The 15084-nt window shown below is 37.4% G+C and overlaps 1 protein-coding gene across 2 annotated transcripts in view; it reads right to left on the bottom strand.

The window, feature by feature from the left end:
* Positions 1-15084, bottom strand: part of CUBN (cubilin) — a 143353-nt gene that overhangs the window by 20401 nt on the left and 107868 nt on the right. For both annotated transcript variants that reach the window (XM_064634368.1, XM_064634362.1), the window contains exons 52-57: positions 14911-15032; positions 12966-13191; positions 10836-11023; positions 8384-8540; positions 6801-6950; positions 142-342 (exon numbers count right to left, since the gene is read on the bottom strand). In XM_064634368.1, the coding sequence (XP_064490438.1) occupies positions 142-342; positions 6801-6950; positions 8384-8540; positions 10836-11023; positions 12966-13191; positions 14911-15032 (1044 nt within the window). The remainder of the gene's footprint in view (positions 1-141; positions 343-6800; positions 6951-8383; positions 8541-10835; positions 11024-12965; positions 13192-14910; positions 15033-15084) is intronic.

Consider the following 15084-nt stretch of genomic DNA (forward strand, 5'->3'; position numbering starts at 1 on the left):
CTGTTCCCCCTGGAGAGGGAAAATGAACTATCTGCATCCATCTGAGGTATTCCCAAAATGAGGTGGAACATATCCTACACTGAACCATTATCCAGCTGGAATATTTCTACCATATGAAAACACAGGACAGTGTATACTCACCAAGTGTTCTGTATCTTGCCTGGAATCCAAAGCCTACAATGTGGGAGTCTGTGTAGAAGTTGAGCAGCATAGGTCCAAAGACACTGACTGGGGCAGGGAGCTCATTACCACAGAGCGTGATGAGAGGATGTGCGGTGACGCTCATCCCGCTGAAGATGCTCACTCCATCATAAAGACAAGCTCTGCTCAGGAGTGCTGGGGCTGCATGGACATATAATGCACAAGTGTTAGCAGCATATTTTACATGTAATTTACTGAGATGCAAGTATATAGACCTCACACAGGATAAGAATTAAATTTTCTATTATTTTCCATTTCAGGGAACTCAGGATCTCATTTGCTTGCTGAGAAAGCAAATGACAGTTTTTAACATGCAATAAAACTGGGGCAGAAAAAGGCAAAGAGACCTTGTATATAAGACATCAGACTTGTCTCATTCAACACATCCTATGATCTGGAAAAAGCTCCAGGCCCCTTGATTTTGTGGGAGTTCATAGTTGAATGAACACTCTCTGTGAGAAGATGGGAGGACCCAATGAAAGCACGGATCTCCTCTGCAGATAAAAGCAACACACCTTTTGTTACAGGCAACTAACTACCTGGTATTTCTTTCCCCTAATGCAGAACTCAGCACTCAGTGCAGGGACTATTAAATCATTAAGAGTGAGATTTTTGGAAAATTAAAAAGTAGGCCATGCAGTAGCCTGTTTCAGAGCTCACTTCTTTCTCCCTACGTTCCCTCAAACTTTTGAGTACCTAATCCCATGTTCTTTAACTTGACTCAGAAGACAAAAAAAAAAGTAAATGTAATCTTGCAATGATTTTCAAAAGCAATCTGTTTGAGGGGGGAAATCAGTGCAGATATTAAACTGAGTGAAAAAAAGCACTAAGAAACACAGAAACAGGGAGTTTGGCATTCTATTATTTTTTTCCCATTGGTTTCAAATTTCTCATTTGCACTTAGCTTTCTGGAGGAATGAGCCATTCTCTCTGTCTCCCTGCCCTACCTACTGGACTTTCTAGCCACCTGTTTGCAAACAGATTCAACTGAGGCAAGAGGTCTCAAAAATAGTAAGTTCATATAAATTTTGTGAAGGTCAGTAGCTGAATTAGAGTGCCAGAGGAACGTCCTCAAAGAAGGACAAGTTGTGCTTTCAGTGTAAGGGCTGTGAGTTCAGGCAGAGACCTGCTGAACACCAGCCACCAGCACCCTGGGAGCTCAGAGCCATGGCACCACCTCCCTGCCCAGCTGGAAGCTGTAAGCATGGGGAGAAGTTGGTGGTACCCAAGCTGATAGCACCAAGGGATGTATGGTGGGAGCAACAACAGAGCCACATGAGTTGTGCAAGAAAGCTGGATTAATTATGTCAGTGAAAAACACAGCACACACCTACTGAAAAATGAGTTTCATTAGCTGTTATGCTTAAAAAAGAACTTAATGTTTTCTTTGCCTTTTTCATCATTTACAAACTTAATGGAAGCTGGGATGTCACATGCTTATTGAGAGTAAGTTATCATGTTTAGTGACCTGTTAGCAATAATGTAGCAGTTATTTAAACTGCAAAGGCTTAATAGGGAATGATCTTAATTTAATAGGACTGATACTGAGCCTAGTGTCTCAGTGGAGTGATTCCTTCATGTTGTCCAGTCAAAACAAGCTTCTTTCTATTGTAGGAAACAGGATGACTCGAATCGAACAGGATGACAAATAGGAATGGAGTGATAATTCTGTTTCATGAGAACAACAGAGTGATCTCAGCAGTCAGGTGTATTTTAGATCCTCTCTGGAGATTTAATTTTAAAAATTCCTTCTGTCTCAGTGAAGACAACAGGCTTTACAATTATGTCAATATGGAAATATGACATGGTGCTTTTCTGACTCTAATAAGAGTAACTAAGCTGAAAACCAGCCACATTAGATAGCTGATTACACTGTTAGTAAAATAATTAATAAAAAATATTCTCCATGTCCTATCCTGTTATTAGAATACTTGATAATGCAATACAATTAAAAAAACCATAATAATTTTAAAATGCAAATGAAAAAAGAAATCAAGATGAATGCAATTTCAAAATGGAAAAGATTTAAGAAATCAGCTTAGGTAATTTTCTGTAAAGACTTTGGAGAAAGGCATGAAGTGAAATAAATTTCTCAGCAAAGCAAATGTCCATAATACTCATCATGAGTTGATTTGAACTGCTGCACTGGAAAAAATAAGATGGTTGATGTAGGATTGTAAGCAAAATACTTAATTTCTAGCTTTGAATCCTCATTGTTTGGGCCAATATCAGTTATGACTCATGGACCCTGGTAAGACTGATAATTGTTTGATCTCTGTCCTGTAGCTCATTCTCATGTTTACACTTTCCTTAATTTCTCACCATATTAAATGCATTATTCCATAAATAATCCTCAGCCTCAGATTCTCCTCATATCATACTTTCAGCCTCTACACATATTCAGCACATCATCAGCAATTCTTCACTGTGGCTTATTTTTGCTAATCATGTAATCTTAGATCTTTTCTAGACCAATTTCCGTCCCTTACACTACAATGGAACAGCTTTCATGAGTCTCCAGAGATGTGTTCTTAGCCAGATGTAAGACCCATATCCTCTTTGAGCTGACAACCACTTTTCACATAACCAGCACTGGTTTTCTCCATAAAACCTTGTCTCCTAAGAGCTTTTGCTCATCCTTCTGGTATTACTATATCTTCTCTTCTGATTCATCCATGAGGATTCAATGAGATAACTTCTTTCTGGTCTTTCTCTCTTTATCTGCACATTAGCTCTGTATAATCTCATTTGCAAGGACAGATGCAACTACTATCTCTGTGCTGATGACCCCATAAGTTTCCAGTTACTATCTTTCAGATAAATGCCTGTCCTTCCACATAGCTATGACTTTCGTCTGAGAAACAGTGATTTTTCCAACATGGATACTGTACCATTCAGTCCTCTAGCCTTGACAATATTTCTTCCAAACACTTCTGGAGAGATCATTTATTTGGCCTGACATTTTGAACATATCCCCGTTTCTTTGAATTGCTGCATGCATTTGCTTTCAAGGCCTTTTTTATCTATCAGCACTCTATTTATCATCTCTTGGTACCATTCAGCATGGATACATTGACTCCTGCCTCCAAAGTTCACATGATAAGAGCTTCAGTTGTCCTTACATTACATTTTGAAATATGCCTTTGGGTAGTCTCCTTTCCATTTAGCAGAAATTTCTGTCCAGTCTCATTATTCTTCATAAAATAATTTATTTGATATGATGCCTGCACAAAAACCTTGACCAAATTTGGGCCCCTAACTATCTAATCACTAACATCAATTTCCTCTTTCCATCTCCTTGTCTATAGCCATAGATTCTGTTTCATTTAGTTTTGAGGTAGAACCTGTCTTTCTGTTTAAAGCTTATAAAACTTAAAACAGTAAGATTTTGTTTCACAACTCTGGCTGCTGATATAAATGACAATGCAGTTAGTAATAACTACAGTAGAAGAATTATTATGCAGAAATATACCCTGTGCAATGTGTTAACCAGCTTCATAGCACAAGATATTGTTTTGAAAGCAAGGAATTACAAATCTTTCTCATATATATCCTCTTTCAAAATAATCTATTACAAAACTTGTCTGTTTTCTGAATTGCCTAGTAACAACTGAGAAAGCAGATAGAGCAGACTCCAAAATAAAGCTGTGACTCTATCCTAGATTGCAAAATTACGGATGCATGTTTAAAAAGAAAAAGAGAAATAAACAAGTTATTAAAACATTTTTCAGGTCAAACATTTTTCAGTATCAACACAAAGCAGTAGTTTTGTAGGCAGAATGTATAAATACTACAGAATTCTAAGCAGATACTGCAGGAAGCCTACGTCCCTTTCCCCTATTTTTCCACTCTTTGGGACTCAGGCTTTATTGGATATTATACTTGAAGAGTATAACAGCCTTTTAATAATACACTCCTATAGCTGTCCTAGAGGTGCATTTGTGGGGATGTTAATCTGAATAAAGCTTATGTACGCAAAACTGTATGTGGTTAAATATTTCTTAGATAATAAGTCTATTAAGGTAGATAAATAAGGGGGTTTTTTACTAATTCTAATGTTTGATTTGTATAGACCTTTGATCCAAGGAGGGAGTACATATGGAAGATGACACTTATCACTGTAACAGAAGTAGGGCTGAGAAAACAAACCCACACCTATTTGGTTCTTCATAAAATAACCAAGCACAACAATGCAGGTGGTACTACAAGAAGCAAGTGGCAATTACACAATTTCATGAAATTGGAAAATCAAGAGAGTTCTGTGCCTATATTCAGTTTGGCACAGGAAGAGACATTCTTAAGGCTGCAAGGAAATCACAGAGACTAAGCCAAACTCCATTCATCGGGTTAATCTTGCCTACGTTTCCCTTCCTAAATCTCAGGTATCTTGTGTAAGCTATTACCTATGGCTTCCTGTAATAGTCAACGGGTAAAGAGAGTGAGAGAGGCCTCCAGAAGGCAATTCACTCCATCTGCATAACACATTTGGTTCTGAGTTTAAAGTACTTTTACACTTCATTATAGGAGGAGATAAATCTAGATGATTATCTAAATTAGATGTCTATTTTCAGGGGCTCTAAGTGAGATAAAAATTTTTCTACCTACCAGGAAGCAGACAATTTAGATTAAATTTTGATCACAAAATAAACAAATGCAGTTTCCTCCAGTTCTCTATTGCTCTGTTACTTGCTATATTTAGTGCTTAATACATATTTAATATTTAGTACATGTATGTCATGTTCATTTAGTTCCAGATACTGACACTGTATTGTGGCTGTGAGTTAACTGCCTCATTTGGAGTAGTTCTTTACAATCAGAACAGGCATCTTATGATAACTGAAAACGTAACTACTCTACAGCGGAGATCTGTGACTAACCCATGAAATCAATTAATTTTGTAGCAGTTTGCCACTGCACTATAGGCAATTACCTTATGCCTTCTAATATTCTGGAAAAGATATCTCAACCAGTTAAAGTCAATGACATATGTATGCCTTACAGGCCTTATTTTAGACACTTCATTTCTTTACTAAAAAACTACGGGGAAAAAACCCAGTAAATTTATTTTGAGAGGTCAAATAGGTAGTAAATTATGTTAATTGGACATGTAGCTAAACCTTAAAACCTAAACCAGAACATCTGTATTAACATGGTTTAAATTTTAAAGGCCACACTCAGCAACAGTCTAAGCAGGTGCATTGCTTTCTTGCACATGGAATAGTTAGAAATGTTTTTAGCAGATGCTGCTGAACATTGTCCTATACTTGCAAAAGAACTAAGAGAATTCACACTGGAAACCCTTAGGCACATGTGCTAAATATATTCAGTGAAACTGCTGAAAAAGCTTTCACTTCTACAATGATAGCTTGCAAAGAGGTGGTTTTAATCTTTTTTGCAATTTAAACACAGGCAGTTTTTCTTTACTACAGAGTTGTATTTTAAGACTTTGTGAAAAACATTAGTAATCAACTGCTGGAGAGTGTCATTTGCTAAGCAGATGTCCTTAAGCTCATATCCACAGTTCTTTCACATGACTCAGGACTTTTAGTTGGTGTAGCCTAAGGAACAAATTGCCCTGCAAGAAGAAATTTTTAGTATTTGTTTAGGTCTATGTTTGTTATTGTATCTGTATCACTTACCTCTTTGCTTTAATCCTCTTGATAATAAACGCTTGAATCAATTTACAAATTAACCGAATGAACAGACAGAATACACATCAGTAATGTACTCATAGAGTTGTCAAAGTTGGCACAATCAGAATATTTTTGAATTCAAAATAGTTTGGAAACTTAAAAACCAAAATAAAAGAAGACTATTTTCTGACTTTATTGTTTGGTCTGAAGAAAAATTCAAACCACACAACCCATCTTAGGAACAAATTAGTCAAAAATCTCTTTGTGTAGGTAATTTCAAGAGAACCAGATGGCCTCAAAATATATGATGTCACCCAAGTAGTTTGGACATATTGATTCCTCTATGTTATCATCTCCACTCATAAAATTTTGATCCTATCAAAATTGAGAATGTTTTACCACTGTAACCAATGGGATTAGGACATTAAACTTGTTATTGCTTGGCTAAATGCTGCCAAGTTTGATAATTGCAGGAGGGCCTTTTGTCCATGGGTAACAACTTTTATACATTTTCCATTGCTGTAGTCTTTCAGCTAGTTTCACAATTCTGTGTTCTCACATTCTTGTTAAACACCCAAGTATATTTATATCTGTTTTACCAGTTAAGGAACAGAAGCATTGGAAAGCAAAACAGCTGGCCTAAAACCAAAAAGATTGTAAGACTGAATGGTAAAAAAAGGCAGGAACAGAGAGCTGGATTAGCCATAGTCACTCTTATACTCCAAGAACGTGGCAAATTCCCACCTTCATTGCTGATAAGTATTCAACAGGTGAGATCTATCTTCACTCTTCTAGAAGCCTTCAGTGACCTGAACCCTGGAAACTATAAGTGTTTGTCTGTAAAAGATTTTCAGAATGGACTAGCAAATCAAACCATCTATGATTTTCCACAATAAAAGACTTCTGTGTTTTCAAATAAGAAGATACACTTCATAATACATACTGAAATTATGAAGAACAAGTTACCTTCCAAGTGAAAAGTCTCAAATTCTAGGATCACCACAGACTGTGGTCCCTGATCTATGATATAGTTGCAGTTCAGGTTGTTATCATACTGACGGGGGTAGTTAGGAGAGACAATACGGCCTTCAGGGCTGGTAAAATTTACTCCACATCCTGCAAACAAATAAATAAGGCACAGTTATAATCCAGATGGTAACATCATCCTGATTTTACAGTAAGAAAAGAAATAACGTACACAAGGACCTCATCTCTCCTTAGGAGGCTGGTAAAAACCCAGGGAGAGTAATATATATCACAATGGTAAAAGCAGGTCTTATACAGAGCAGTTTTTGACAAACATGGGGCAAGGCCCCGTGTCACACTAGAGTGTCACACTCTTAGATAAGACCAGACCATGGGTACTCAGCCCACTGACCAGAAGGACAGTGCTGTTCTTATGGGCATAGAGCCTGCATATTTCAAAATCCCTTAGTGCATACAAAGGTACCTGAATTGGAAGGAGGGTTATTGGGACACAGCAGCAGTTCCATCTCATTTGAAAATGCGACTGACATCCAGGAGGATGCAGTCTGCTCTAGGGCCATCTCTGGGTTGCTTTGCTATATGCAGAGGCAGGAAAGGTTTGCCACCCAGAATTTTTCAGGCACACAGAACTGTTCATTTTCACGGAGCTCCTTCTGTTCCTAATGACTCGCGTGGCCTTTTTTTCTTTTAAGTCAAAGCTTTAAAAGAATGCAGTGCACAGTGAAATGCTGGTAGAAGATTAGGAACAGGCACATGAAGCCTGTGACTGTCTCCACTAAGAGGTTGTTAGCTGTTACTGACAACATTAGTGCAAACATTATAAAAACAAAAGCAGTTTCAGTCCAGAATTCTGAATACTTCAGTATTGTCTTCATCTAAGCACTTGATTTCTCACTGTTTTAATCTGAATCCTGTGAAGGAAAAGTGGTTTCCTTTGGCAGCATCCTACAAAAAAAAACCCCAAACAACCTATGGCAGCTGAGAACTACCTCCTCCACTTTTGGTGGGTTTGACTGTCACAAAGCACATGCCATGCTTAAAGAAATGGACAGGCCAACCCAAGAAATGCCACTTGAGCTACATGAAACGTAATTACAACAAAACAAAGCAAAGGCCAGAGCAAGTAGTGAGGAATTTATGTGAAGGGCATGAGCTACACCGTACACAGGAGAAATTGCCACAGTTTCAGCATGTGCCTTGAAAAGAAGAAGAGAGATAAAAATTCTGACGGAAGAGCAGATCCTTTTTAAGATTACAGCTTTAGTTTCCATGTAGTTTAACTACAGAGAAATAAATTTTTTAAATTTAAAGTCCATTCTTTTCCTCTGGGCACAGTGAAAAGACAAAGGTGGCTAAGAATAACTGTAAAGTTAGAGTTTCATGGAGGACTTTTGGCAAGAGCAACACTGGAGCTCCATTGCATTCAGTATGGAAACTCTTGGTTTCCAAATCTGGGCAGAGGCTTGAATACCTTGTTGGACCGGGATCTGAACTGCTACACAGAGATCAAACTAATCCCAAAAAGACTAATAGAGCACCCATCTGGCTTTAATATTACTTACTGCTTATGAAAGATGCAGAGAAACCTGGTGCAGGAGTATCCTGAGACTGAAATACTGTAGTTATCACGTTGTTTGGAGCAACAACAGGATCAGGAGCTGACCTTCCACATCCTGTGGCTAACAAAGCTGTTTCTTCTTCATCCTTTCCTCTCCACACCTGACAAGGCCAGATTGGAAATTGTTTAGTGCTTTCAAAGCCCAAGTAGGTTATGGAAACCCACCAGAAATTACATATGCAATTTTTCTTTCCATAGACTTAGGTTAAGATTCATCTCACACTGAATCGAAGAGATCTAAATTGGAGCTAATCCCTGCACTCAGGGGAGTAAATCACAGTGATTAACTTTGGTTGCCAGGGACTTCTGAAGGGCATCTGGAGGTCATTTGCTTGAATCCCTGATGACAGCAGAGCAAACATAGATCAGGTCCAGGGGACAAGAGAAAAATATGTTATGTACAATCATTACCTACTTTCATTTTGTCTCTGTTTACTTATCTCCATACACCCTATAAATATGCATAACTATGTATACAAGGAATTATTACATGCAATCCTTATGTTATTCATGAGTAAATAAAACAAAAAACTGTAATGCTAGAATAATATACAGGCATTGAGCTGGGAGATCTGGATTCCTAATATCTAGTCTTGGTAATAAAAAAAGATTCCCATTTTTTTTATTTTGCATTGACTTGTTCAATGACAAGTATCAAATCACATAGTTAAGAAAATAATAAAATTCACAAAAATATAATGAAGAAAAAACTACAATTTTTTTAAAGTATTACTTCAACTGTACCAACAGCCAGTTTAAGTTCAACCAAGCCCTGAATTCAAGAAGCACATGCAGGTTTAGGTAGGTAAGTGAAAGCCTCTTAAGGTATTTACTTAAATATGCACAGTTTAAGCTCACAGTTTAAGCACTGAATTTCAAGACAAATATAAAATGAAACATAGGTATAAATGTTTGATGTTTCTAACCATCTAAAAAATTTTCTGAATCAAGATGTTTATTGACAAGGATTTAAAAAGTCTGCTTAAATACAAATTATTTACTTTAATAATAAAGTTATTTTTGTTGATATGTTTGCATAGTTTCTTTATTGGTAGTTTATACCAAAAATATATTAAAACTAAATTGTATTTGATATTTAAAATAATGTTTTAAAGAAATTGAGAGGAACCAGAACAACCACATGAAGCTCTAAGCAACCATCCTAGAAAGGAAAGGGTTAGCCAAGGGTTAGTCTGTAAGTGTAGGCATATGAATCACCTCATTCGTGTGACCAGGTGTTTGAGGCAATGAATGCTCAAAGGATTAATTTTAATAGTCTATAGCCTGGCCAAGGTCTTGCAAAGTCACTATTGATTTTGGATTACTCTTTTGTGGCTGCTCAATTTGGATTAAATGGAAGAAACTTACATCTGTTCCACAGTTTTTCATATGCAGACACCTTCATGCATCTCATATGCAGACACCTCCAGATGCAGACATTTAGAAATGGAAACGGACATCAAAACTTTCAGATTTTTCTCTATGGAGGAAATCTCCAGTTGACATAGTTCTGCTTATGCCATTCAGGGCAGTTCAGGAATTTTAAACTAAACACCTTTACTGGTTGACATTAAGACTTCCATATTAGTGAAATTTATTTTAACATATTACATCAATTAATCACTGTCTTTGAAAAGACAAATCTATTAGCTGTAGGGCTTTCTTTCACAGCCTTAAAAAATGAGTGCAACTGTGGTTTGTGAGTTAGTAGGTATGGATCAGACCATCCTGATCCAGCTGCTCAAGTCTTCCTACATGTTGTCAAATTATGTTTGCCCTTTATTTCAAGTGGGAGTTGAAATAAAGTTCTCCACTTTTGTGGAGAAAATGAGGACAAAACCACTGAACATATGCCAAATGCCTGAGAAAAAAAATGACACTGAAAAATTCAAGGCATGTCCACTTCATTCTATTGCTTTGAAAACAAGAGGCTCTTGACAACATATGAAAGCTAAGAATACTATCTTTGGTTTTGGAGATTAAAAAAAGAAGGATTAGTGCAACTTGGACAGGTTAAACACTTATAAAGAAGTTTGGTAGAATTACAGTCTTGCATTCCTTCTTTTTTTTTTACTCACTGGAGTAATCTTTTGTTTACACTGTATTTTCTCACTATTTCCTCATTCTGAAATCATATATGCTTTTTTTTTCTTCATATTTTTAATTTTTGGGGCAGCAAGGAGGGTGACAGTACCTCAAGAACAGATGAAAATTCAAACTATATACAAGCCAGTTCACAAAACACAGGAAATGGACTGTATTAGTACAAGGACTTCAGTTCATATTTCATGAATTTTGTGCCTTGACAGTTATAACCATGACAAATGCAAAACAGGATTCTGGAATCATGACTTTTTAAAGCACTGCTCTGCTGATCTAACCCTAACAATTATTACCTTCACGTAACTGCTCTGGCAGCTTCCATCGCTATCTGGAATATGGAAGTTACTATGGAAGGTCATCTCCAAGTGTTTGCTTTCATGTGCAATGATGGTCCATGTACATCTGGTGTTCATGGGAAAGTTTTGAGGCCAATGAGGGGATTTGATCACACCATTATCAGAATGAATGATTCCACCACAGCCTGCAAAAAACCAGCAACAGGTAGGAGAAATGTTCAAATATTTTTGGTTGGTGTCAGCTTTGAATGGTTGTTTCCTTCTGTGCCTGCAAGAGTGAGAGAGGAAAGTCCTGATACCCATTGTAACTTCATTTACCCCTCTTTTAAGTAATTTTCTTTCTCCCACCCCTGCAGTAGGGAGGTAGTTACACTCTAGGGAAGGTCTCTCTTTGTACTTCACTTTATTTTCTTCACAAGCTCGTTCTCCTTGCCAGTTCATACACTTTTGCTTTGGTCCATCTATACACTCCTGGCAAATTGAAGTGAGTATTGCTTTGAAAGACTGTAAGGACCAGGAACACATTAATGAGGAGCTTCTCCTGAGACTGTGCAGGTTCCTTCTCACACCCCACAGCATGCACATCATGACAGACAGCCATTCAGAAGAGCACTCTAGGGAAAAACCCCAATCTACTAATGAATGATTTTTTTCTTCTCACTCTGCAACATGAAAATATTGCAGTTCTACATATGAATCTCCTCAAGCTACATCCGTTTACCCAGGGTAAAATGGTGACTTCTCCAGTCCAGTCAGCCCTGTGGATCTCAGTGGGGTTATGGAGAGGGTTGGAAAACATGACTTTAAAAATTGCTAACAGATTCATTTATAAAGGAGAATAACTGGTCATGGCTCTGTGGCAGCTCATGTTTTTATACATAGTACGTTTAGCTAATTTGAAACACATTTGCAAATACCATGCCAAGAATAATTTACTAGGGCTATGCCTACAGCACAAGCAACCCTTATTATTTCAAAGACGATGTAGTAAAAGGATGAATAAAGAGCAAAAAAAGGTTTATAACATTCCTTTTCTTCCTCTTAATTAAATAAAAATATAGTTTTAAAAGGAAGATTTTATTTTTCATTCTTCTGTGTTAGTAATGGCATTTGTGTTTAGAAGGATGCAAAGCCAGATTTTGGTCACACATACCAAAAACCAGAGATTCTCGTGAACAAATGAGAAAAAAGCTAAAGAAAGGAAATCGGGTACATAAAAAAACCCCAAACCCTCTCACAAAGTGAATACTACCTATACATATTGCACATGTAGGCTAATGTCTACTACATCATTGAAGAGTGGTTTTCCTCGCACATGAAATCTCAGTGAGAACAGTCAAAAAATCCTGCTTAAGTGACAGTGTATATTCATGCAAGTGCAGACTATTGATATGTTTAAAAAGACACTCCGTCACTACTACTAAAAGACACTGCTACATTATTAATGGACAGAAAGGTGATCAGCATCAGCCAGAAGGTTTGCAGCTGTAGGTGACAGTAGGGAGCACTTGGCCAGCTCTGTTCTGAGGTAGGAAGGCACAGTGATTTCTGTCCTGTCACTATCTGCCACATCTACACTTGCCTTCAGTCCTCTATTGACTTCTTGAGGTACACTGTGCAAATAGTGAGCTACCTTTTTTTAAAATCGAGAGATCTGATAATCTCAACAGAAGGATGGTAGCTTTGAAAAATGTACCATTCAATCCTGCATGTATATCACCTTCAAAAGGGTACCAACATCTCCACTGCAGTGGAAGAGGTTTAGGCTCTTGAGACGTGCTCTTTGAGAAGTTCTGTCTGCCTCTCTGTTTTGAAACTGACCTCTTCCTAGTTTTAAGTGTTTAAACCAAATCAAACTGTGGAACAATTGTTATTCATAAAATGAAATGTCTCATAGTCACTGACAATAGATACCACTGCCGGGAGGCTAATGGACATGGTATCAATTTACAGCCATCAAGAAGCTGCCAGTATGAGACTTAAAAAGTACAAAATCAGACTAAGTTTTATTTCCTTCTGTGAGATCAGACAGCAATGGTTTAATACTTGATTTTTTTAATGTTGCCTTCTTTCAGGGATGCTGAAGATGTTTCCACGTATTTCTTTTGTTAGTTAATGCAAACTTACCTAAAGATTCTGATGTCCATGTTGCATAGAAGCCACCTCCTTGAATTGAGTGATCAGAGTTAAAGATGACAAGTAGTTTGCTGGAACCAGATCGAATTGTCCCAGGGGATGTGTTTCCACAATACTTCCCTATGACAGGAGACCCTGGAGATCCACCATTCAGGATAGTAACAGAATCCCACTTACAAAGTGAATGATTTTCAATGTGGAAGGCTGTAAAAGTAAGCTGCAACACACAAAAGTGACATTCAGGTGCTAAAACCAGTCACTCCAGGGAGGGTTTAGAGCAATTCCAACCAGATCCTGTAGCCATCCTGGTACAATGATTTCTGGGTATGCTTAGAAATCCAACCCATGCTTCATGATGCTTTCCTGTAAGTATTGCTTGGAATCTTACCACTATAAGTAACAGCAGCTACTTAGCTTGAAGATAGAAATGGAAAAGGAATGCATAGGTTCAAACCTGGCATTACTGGGACTTAACCATACTTCGAAGCTAAGTATGTGCTTAGTCTTGAATATGTGTGGGTGTTGAACTCAAGGCTTCTGGTCATGAAATACAAGTAGTTATGTAAGCAGAAGGCTCTGGATTTTTTTTTCTTCCTATTATTCTGAATCAATGTACTAACAGTTGCTAAAAATAATGTTAGTTTCCATTAAAACAGAAACAGTTCCATGGTTCATTCCTGTGGGCCTGGAAGCATCACATAAACAGATTAGGCGGGGCAGGCAGCTTCTGACCCTGTCTTCCTCCCACATTGATTCCATTTGTCCTTGCACTGATATGCACACAGGTGGGATTTCCAGTTCAAAGATTTAGATTGCTGATGCAGTAGACTCCTGCATTTGTCGATATATTTCCCCCTGTACATTTTGTGTGTATTCATTTCCAAAAGAACTCTGCCTCAGTCAAAGACTAAATACAAATTTAGCTCTAATGGTTTAAATTCAGACCAGCAACTGAAACTGGCATCTTATATTGCAAAATTTAGTCTGCCTTCATTGAGGGGGCCGCCACTCAGTCCTTTCAAAACAAAAATCTGCTTCCATCTGCTAAAGATTAGTTCTACTTTAAACAAGCTTGTGGATTAAATAGACACTTTGTGTTCTCTTAAAATAATCCTGTATTCCCTGAAGTAAGTACCTAGGCAGTGGTCAGAATATCATGCAGCAGAATAATTAGGACTACTGGTTTGCATTTCTAAGAAATACCTTTTTAGTTGTAAACAAGGAAAACATGATAGGGAAATTAATGAAAGACATTACATATGAAAATCTGCAATGCTTTTTAACAAAAGTGCTTTTCAGATACTTTTCTGACCTGGACCATAAATATCAATGATTAGACCTGTTCTTGAAAGAATCAGTCAAATAATTCAGTGAGTTAAGTTTCACACTGCTTGGTTATAAAGGTGCTTAAATTGGTCTCTCAGGAGTTTGACTCAAGAAAGTAGTACCTCGGGCACCTGTTAATAGTTAATGGGAAATAAGAGCAGCATCTCATAGATGTTATTTGTACCAGAAATCATAGTATCTTCCAGACCATTAAGACACAAAAGTAACTTTCTAGTGGCTTGTAACTTCTCTGAGGAGAATAAATACCTTCAGTCTCATATTCATTCTCATGATATTGAGAATATCCATGCATATCTAATAAAATGAGTTATTTTAGGTTTTCTAACTAGTTTTTTTAACGAAGTCACTGTTTAAAGGAGAAGTCAGTGCTATGTTTTGAGGTCAAGTTATACCAGGATCCTTCTGATTTTCAAAAAGCACAGTCTAGTTTGGTTATCTTCATTCCCCCTCTTAGTTAAGGTTGATGGGGACATATTTCATTTCTCCACATTTCTGATTTTCCAATTTGTCTCAAACCTGTTCCTCAAGACTCAGAAGATTCTTCTCACACTGTCAGCTGTGCACATAATCATGACATTACGTTACTCACAGTGATAGTTTCACCTTCAGGGGCTTCCAACAACCAGGAGCAGTGAGTCAGACTGCTGTAAGGCTCTGGGTAGTTAGGGCTTGAGATAACTCCACTTTCGCCTGACTGTATACCACCACAGGCTGAAGAAAAAAAAAAATTCAATACATTTTAGGAACGGAAAACTATAATCAA

Source organism: Pseudopipra pipra, chromosome 1 (genome assembly GCF_036250125.1).
Source record: "Pseudopipra pipra isolate bDixPip1 chromosome 1, bDixPip1.hap1, whole genome shotgun sequence".
Lineage (NCBI taxonomy): Eukaryota > Metazoa > Chordata > Aves > Passeriformes > Pipridae > Pseudopipra > Pseudopipra pipra.